Here is a 7,911-nt window from a genome sequence, read left to right on the forward strand (position 1 = left end):
TTGGTTGCATTAGAAATATTTATTCGTGTTTGATTGAACTAGCTGCCGCGGCACAATTAACTGGCCTATGGAGTAACCTTGACTTTATTAATATATTATCATTAATCCAACCTAGAAAGATTGGTTTGCGATTAATGGATGCCGGATTACAATTAATTTTCAGTGGCTGTGACGTGCATTTTAAAGCATGTTTCTGTGGATTTTAGGGGAACAAGTTTGTTTCTTCTGATATCTGCTAGATAGTAAACAAATTGGATAGTTAAATTACAATTTCAGACCACTACTCACCTGCCTAATCTCACTGTATTTTTTTTTCTATACCCTTTCCGATCTCAAATATTTTTAAAAAAATAGAATTAATAATATTTTAAAAAAAATCATAATTAATTAGAAAAGTTAAGATCATTTAATTTTATTAATCTATTTAAAAATAAATCTTTTTCTAAATTATCATCCATTAAAAATTGATATAGCCATTAGAAAAACAATCTCAATTAAATAAATATTTTGATGATAATTTTATTAAATAAGACAAAATTAGTTAAAATTTACTTATATTTAAAATTAACATAAGTTTTTTTTTCTTCTTTATATTCAAGATGAAAAGTAATGAATGTTGAAGTCTCACTTTGGATTACAGTCGAACTAATTCTCCCTTGTACCATAGTGAAATAAATGAAAATGAATCTTCAAAAAATCTACAAGTGGACATTAAATTAGATGCAAAAACAGTTGGTTTGACTGCAAACTAGAATAATGGTCCACAAAATGTTAATGCATGTGTTATCAGGCAGTCTCTCAGACCCCTCCACAATAATAGCTTTATTTTAACCACCAGACGAATTTACTATTCGCACATCTTTTATAGAACACTCTTGGTTATTCAAACATTAGGCACGAAATAACAGACCCTGAGGTCTTGTCAGATTTTCACCAAAACACATGACAGTAAGTAACTGCTGTTATGATTACAGTGGTAAGTGGTAACTATCTGTTTATACCATCAGGTTCCTTGAATGGTTACTAAGAAATGGGGTGAGCTTTCAATTCCAATGGAGTGCAAAGGGCGGTTTGAACAACTATTCGATAGAATAGATGTTTGGATTACATGATTTCCATTCTTCACAATTCTACTATTTTAAACTATATGTACTCTACTCAATTTAGAAAAGATAAACCACTAGTGTTGGGGAATCTTGTCTTGGTGAAACTAGTAAAAAGAAAGAAAGAAAAGAAACAATAATAGAAAAGCCAACAAAATGAACCAAACTACTACTTTCAAGAAACTGAATGCCTCCTATTTCTGGATGGAGTAGATTTGGCTTCTTCTGGGTTAGCAGAACTCATACTCTCTGATGAGTCTGAGCCACTATTTTCACCTTGTCCCCCTTTACTGGCCCAAATCTTAATGAAAGACTTCTTTGACTTGAGCAACCCTTTCACCTTGCTCATGACAGCTTTGTCCATGCTGGGTTTGTTGTCTCCATCTTTGTCATTGTTTCCAACTCCATTGCTCAGCCTCAATGATGCAAGTTCCTTTCTTAATGCCTTCAGCTCCTCAGCTGTGGCCACAGCATCCAACTCGTCTTCTGGGTTAGTTGTCCCTGACCTTGAGCTTCCATTGGATTCATTGTTCAAGTCTTTGATTCCTCTAGGTAAGTCAGGAGTGCTGGTACCTGATGATGCAGCAGTCCTTAACTGCTCAAAGTATAGTACCTGCACGACTACACGCAATGGTAGTCTCTCGTTTTGCACTGCATGCAAGCACGCGTCAACTGATAGCTTTCTACAATCCATCAGCTTGCATATCCTCTTCTTTTCGCCTTTGTTGATCGCAGGGTGCTCCTATAGTGTTTGGAAGCAAGGAAAAAGTAGAATAAATGAATTAGTTACCTCCACATACAACTTTCTAAAAGGAAGTCACTATCAGACAGCAAATGCTAGTGGTGAAGCTAAAATATGACTGTATATTGAGCACATAGTTTTTTCTATATAGAAATACCAGAGTGTAAAAGCACACTATAACAAATCTAAAATGAAATATGCAAATTGAATCAAAGAATTCCCTTCTCGAGAACAGTTACCTTAAGATATGTATCAATAGCCCTATAAAGGCCATCATGAGCTGGACGAGAGATGCTAGACACTAACTCAGCAAGATTAACAAACTCTGGCAAAGGTAAATTGGGATCTTTTGCTATTTCAGCAAGGTACTCATCTATGAGCTTTGCAACCATCAGCTTGGAAGCATCTGATAAAATTCCTGGTTTTCTTATCCCCTCAAGTTCATCACCCCCAACTGACTCAATCTCAGCATTGCCATTCTTCATAAAAAACTCTCTAACAATGTTCTGTACTATACTAACATCATAGATTGTAGCCCCATCTGGTGCTTGAATCAAAATATCACTTACAGAAGCCTCCTCCAGTTGCTGCCCAATTCTCTTTACCAGCTCTTCTTTAGTCCTATCTCCTGATTCTACAAAAATGGCTGCTTTCAATAACTTGAGTAAGAACCTACAAGGAACACTGCCTTTCTCAGTAGGCAGCAACCACACTATAGTTTCAACTATTAAACGATGCTTTGACACATCCCCACACTGGATCATACCCTTGCTGAAATTTGGCAATCTTCTATAAGCATAAGCTTTCAAAGCTTCGCCAATTACTTCATTAGATTGAACTGCCTTGGATTTAATATTTGTAATCACAGACTTGTACAAATCAACTTCAAGCTCACATAAATCTTCAACCCACCAGTCTTTTGGCACCAGTCGAGTTCTGAGTCCATTCTGGTTTGACTCAATTCCATTTTCCTCTGGAAGCTTCTTCCGGTTATAGGTGTAGGACCAATCGACTTTGGATACATCAACACATGCCTTATTTGCTATAGATTCAATGCAATGGCTGACAACCTTTAGGTCCTCAACCAAGGGTAACATAGACTTTGAAGTCTGAAGAAGGATGATTGAATCCTTCCAACTACGGAAAATGCTAGAGCTAAGGAAAACATCAATCTTGTAAATGAGGTTCCCTTTCTCAATGGCCTCATGCATTCCAAGATACTCTGCTGCACATCGAGTTGCTATTACGTTGTAAGCATTGAGGGTAACAGTCATGCCATAGCAAAACTTAGCACATATCTCAAAGGTATTTGCACCACCAGGAATGTCAGAAATTTGAACTTCATCTACATTTTCTTCATTATTGAGGGAGATCAATGTCTGTATATGAGAACTCTTCGATAGAAGAGGAAACTACACATCAAAGGATTTGGTATATCAGTAACATAAAATGAAAACTTGAAACCAAATTAATTTAGCTGTTTATTTGGATGTTGTAACTAATATGAGCCATGTTTCCCAACCTCTACAGTAATTTTCAAGTAATAGTGGCCCAACCAGATTCTTTGTAAATCTCAGTTTTTTTTTTAAAGGCTTGTAAATCTGAGTATTAACTCACAACAAATGGAACTTAAAACTGTTCAATTCAACCTCAACGGGGTTCACAACTTAGCATAGGTCAGTAATTGCTCTGCTCTCTATTAAGGTCATGCATGAATGACCCACTTTATCAGAGCAATAATGTACATGTAGACAAATACTATATCTATTGAAATTTTTGTTACCGTGTGCCCTTTTAGTAAATGTTGAGGAATAAAAAACAGAAGAAATTACATAATAAAAGAAGACCAAACGGCCCCTAAATATCTTGAAAATCCAAAAACCATAAATAATGCTATTTTTTTTTTGTTTAACATGAGTCCTATGGGAAAATAACATCAAAGAGCGAATCATCCTCACCATACATTATTAATATATTGGGAAATGAATTTCTAACAGTAACTCCAGAAATTGCCATAAATAATTGAGATTTGAGACTTGTAGAATCATTAAGTGCCAATATGGAAATTCTCAGCTGGAGACTAGACAAGTTTACTGGGCTGAATCATACCTTGTGTAGATAAAACTTTATATCCCCTACACTAACAACAATATCTGACGCCAACTCACTTGCCACATACCTGCACATGAAATGCATCTTGAGAAAAAATTGTCTGAAAATAGGGTACATAAAATGAAAAACATAAAAAAATAGGCAGAAAGTATGGTGGCTAGGTTTTAAGAAAATGATTGAAAATCTTAAACCTTTTCCCTCTTCTGAAGTTTCTTTTACCCTCTTTTTAATTGTCTTATTCAGCAACTCAAGTGGACTAAATATACTCAGATTTAATGATTTGAGTGGGGAAGACAAAGAAGAGAAATAGTGATAGGAAAATAATGTGTTCGAATATTCAAACTTCAGGCTCAACATGTGAAATCTTATAGTATGTAGTTTTACATGAACCATAATTATCATGCTAAAACCCTTGTTTCTAAAGAGAGTATTCAACTAATATACAATGGCTTTTGAAAGTTTGCTTTAACAACACCACAAACACGTTCCAAAGAGCTTCTTCTCAAAGCCCAATATGGATTCAGCATGAAAGCTAATCAGTTTCTTTGCTAATTTTCTGCATACTTGATGCAGTTACATAGCAAAAGATGCTGTGTGCTGTAGTTATTACGATATGTGCCTGTTTGTGTTCTGCCAAAATTTAATGTCTAAGTTTTGGATGATATGAATCGATGTTGCTTTTTAAAAGGGATTTGAAACAGTGTAAGGTAGAACTGATGAAAAGTGATGTTGACAATTGGGATGGGTAGCCAGTATCAATATGTTATAAAATTAGCATAATTTGCATATGACAATACCAAAGAATAGTTTTAGAGAATATAGAAAATGCAAGTGGATATAGTTTATTTCTTTCACATCAGTCATATAAAAGAATGGCAATAATTTGAATAAATAATGGATAAATAGTAGTGTGTAACAACACTGCACTTATGAAACAGTAGTTACAGGAGAGTAAATGGAGAAAAATAAAATAAAAAGACAATTTAACGATCAAAGGAATGTATGAATCCTAGCTAGGGCGGCATAATGTGCAGCCATAGGCCAATAGCTATGAGGTGCGGGGCATGTTTATTATTCATATATCTAATATTTAATAAGCTACATTACCCAGCATTATCCTTTTGTGTAGTATTTTTTATTTATTTATGCCACACATTATGAAAGATGGAAATCATTCACAGATAAAAATAGGAAAAGATTACAGTTGTTCCAATTAAAAACAAGAAGAATAAGATGGAATGAAACAAACACGTCTCCTTAATCACAGAAAAGCTCCTTGAAGAATGAAGTACATCAGGGGAAATCAAGACTAAAAGGAACTGTCAAATTCCTTCAATTACCACATTCAAAACAAACTATAGGAACTAATGAAAGAACTTGTTGGAAGAACGCACATGATGCTTATCAGATTATTTAAATTTATTAATGTTTGAATAAAAAAAAGGAACAACAGCAGCAGCAGCAGCAGCAGCACATCAACAAAAGTAATTCACATCACAGCTAAAAATATCATCAAACTAGTAATAAACAACAATGTGTATATCAAAGAGAATACATAATCTCACCTAACATTGTTCCCATCAGTCTGAAAGGTATCTGGCTTAGAACCAAGCTTCATGAACTTCATCTTGACAATATAAGATCTGCTTCTTCTCAGATGATGCCGACTCAACCGAAGCAACTAAAAAAAAAATCACCACTACTCAATAGCCGATTTCTAAATCCAATAAGTCGCAGCTAGCCCCACCAAACATTCCCAGAAAAGGAAAGAGAAGGCAACCCCAGCTCTGAGGGCCAACTCACTGAGATTTATCCAAGATTATTGTTGTTGTTGTTGTCTTTAAGAGAGAAAAGAGAGGGGTTTATAGAGAAACAAGGTTAAATAGTGCAACAGAGTGTGACCGAATCTTGACAGCAAACAAGGCAGAAGGGTGAATGAATAATGAGAGAGTCCAATTTTTTAAGCAAAGGTTCTCTTAAATGGGAAGAGACTCCAACAAGAGGTTGTTTCCTTGGTTGGCGGCAAAGCCCACGGAGCCCGGGCGCACCCAGTCAGCTCAGGGGACATAGCCAACAGAGTGTTAACACTAAACAATTCTCAAACCAGAGACACAAATCTGACTCCACCTCACTTTCCCATATTTCTTTATCTTTCACTTTCTGTTTCTTTGGTTTTTAAAAACCAATAAAGATTCACACCACCAAGACCTCTAGTGCCCTTAAAGCTCCAAGTTCCAAATCCAGCATGTGCATATATATAACTATATCTACACTTAAAATGCTTTATATATGTATATATATATATATATATATGGTTGAAAAGTTTGAAAACCTGCAACTGAAAACAGCATCTCGGTATCAGTTGAAAAAACCACCAAAACTGTAGACAGCAAGAATCTTTTGCCAAGTATGGAATAAATGAAGAAGATCACGAATATGGAGTTATTATAGTAATGAACAATCATACATCAGCTACTTGCAAGAATATATCATAAACAAACTTAGGCTACTGAAATCTGAGGAATCCACCAGAATGTATCGCAGATATCTAGTAAAATAATGAAGGCAAGATCATAACTTTATGCCTCTGTGGTGCTGTGAAACTCTCAACCACACATGAAGAGATATGCCTTAGATCAACTAGCACCAAACTTCACTCTCCGTGTAGTTCCCAACAACACCCAACATCCCATTTTTTAAACCCTTGATGTAGAGATAAACAACTACACACACGCATTGCTAAAAAAGCAAATAACAAAAAAAAAACATAGTTGACACCCCTTTTGTTAAATTTAGAGGGAAAATATTATTTTTATAGAGAAAAACAATAAAAGAATATGAGAACACAACATAAGCAACCATGAAGTTGAAGGTAACAGAAATAAAGGTAAAACAAGATGATGGTAAAGCAGGATCTTACACGAGCGAAGAGAGTCACACACAGTGGGAGTTCAATAGAAGATGGACAAGACAAATGGTGCAGTGCAACAGGTGTTGTTGCTGTGCATGACAGTGTGTGTTTTGTGTATGGAGGAGTCAGGAGCACCAAACTGAGTTTCAAGTTTCAACTTTCAACAGAGGCAGCCAGCCACGGAAGCCAGAGAAGCAGCTGAAGGAGAAAAACAAGAAAAGAAAAAAGTAAAAAAAAAGAAAAAGAACAATTAATCAGAGAATGAGCTGATATGGTTTCTTTCTTTCTTTTTTTCTCATGCATCTGTCTGTGTAACACTGTAAGCACGCTAAATGCCAAAGTGTTATAGTAGTTTTAGCAAGCCTTAAAGAAGAGAAGATTGCCACTTTGTTACACTTTATCCTAATGCATTTTGGTCTTTGATTTGAGGTGAGAAAGTGTGTGGAGACCATTCAATTTCTGGGGTGCACGTTGCTGAGTTGTGCACGCCAAAACTGACACTTAGCTTTCTCTTTTGCATCTTCCCTTCAATAACGCGGACTCCTATACTGTAGTATAGTAAATGAACCTCTCATTAAATGAATGCCTTAGTTCTGAATTCTGATCAAAGGCAATGTAGTAGTGTGGTGTGTAGCTAACTCAGTCCTAATACTACACCCTTTCATTTTCATCATCACTCACCTCTTTTTCCTTGGTGGACAGTTGGCAAGACTTGTTTTTAATTTCTGCCTCAGGAAAATCCTTACAATTTCGAATTATTCTTTTTGGTTATTACTAAGTTTATCTATTGTTGTTTTCAATTAATAAAATAGTGGAAATACGATATTTAAATTTTGGAGGCTTAGACATTAATGATTGGTTTATAAGAGGGCAAAACTTGCCATTCAAAACCATGAACAGTTTTCAAGGATCAGTTGAGTTAATTGAATAAGATGATGATATTTTTCATTCCTACCGATAAAAATAAATCATGAAAAGATTACTTTTGTTTTTATCCTGTAGATATCTTAGACTTTTTATTTGATATTTTACTAATTTTTTTC

At 35.2% G+C, this 7,911-nt stretch overlaps 1 protein-coding gene across 5 annotated transcripts; it reads right to left on the bottom strand.

Moving 5' to 3' along the window:
* Positions 1-890: 890 nt before the first annotated feature.
* Positions 891-7,493, bottom strand: LOC114403817 (BTB/POZ domain-containing protein NPY2-like). Of its 5 annotated transcripts, XM_028366996.1 has the most exons (6): positions 7,318-7,493; positions 6,878-7,066; positions 5,523-6,295; positions 3,955-4,024; positions 2,085-3,257; positions 891-1,845 (listed from the first exon to the last, which is right to left on the bottom strand). In XM_028366996.1, exons 3-6 carry the CDS (start codon positions 5,582-5,584, stop codon positions 1,279-1,281), a joined length of 1,872 nt encoding a protein of 623 aa, XP_028222797.1. In that variant the 5' UTR covers positions 5,585-6,295; positions 6,878-7,066; positions 7,318-7,493; the 3' UTR covers positions 891-1,278. The 5 variants fall into 5 exon arrangements, with proteins under 5 accessions (XP_028222797.1, XP_028222798.1, XP_028222796.1 ...); XM_028366997.1 differs by having other exon boundaries at positions 5,523-5,638; positions 6,878-7,493; XM_028366995.1 differs by having other exon boundaries at positions 6,878-7,493.
* Positions 7,494-7,911: the final 418 nt, after the last annotated feature.

The sequence above is a fragment of the Glycine soja genome, chromosome 20 (genome assembly GCF_004193775.1).
Source record: "Glycine soja cultivar W05 chromosome 20, ASM419377v2, whole genome shotgun sequence".
Classification (NCBI taxonomy): Eukaryota; Viridiplantae; Streptophyta; class Magnoliopsida; order Fabales; family Fabaceae; genus Glycine; species Glycine soja.

Coding starts and splice junctions, on each gene's coding strand:
- LOC114403817 (XM_028366994.1), bottom strand. CDS start 4,484: ATGCTGAATCCATATTGGGCTTTGAGAAGAAGCTCTTTGGAACGTGTT. Junction 3,258..3,954: donor TAAAGTTTTATCTACACAAG/GTATGATTCAGC, acceptor TTTGATGTGTAG/TTTCCTCTTCTATCGAAGAG. Junction 1,846..2,084: donor CTATTGATACATATCTTAAG/GTAACTGTTCTC, acceptor CAAACACTATAG/GAGCACCCTGCGATCAACAA.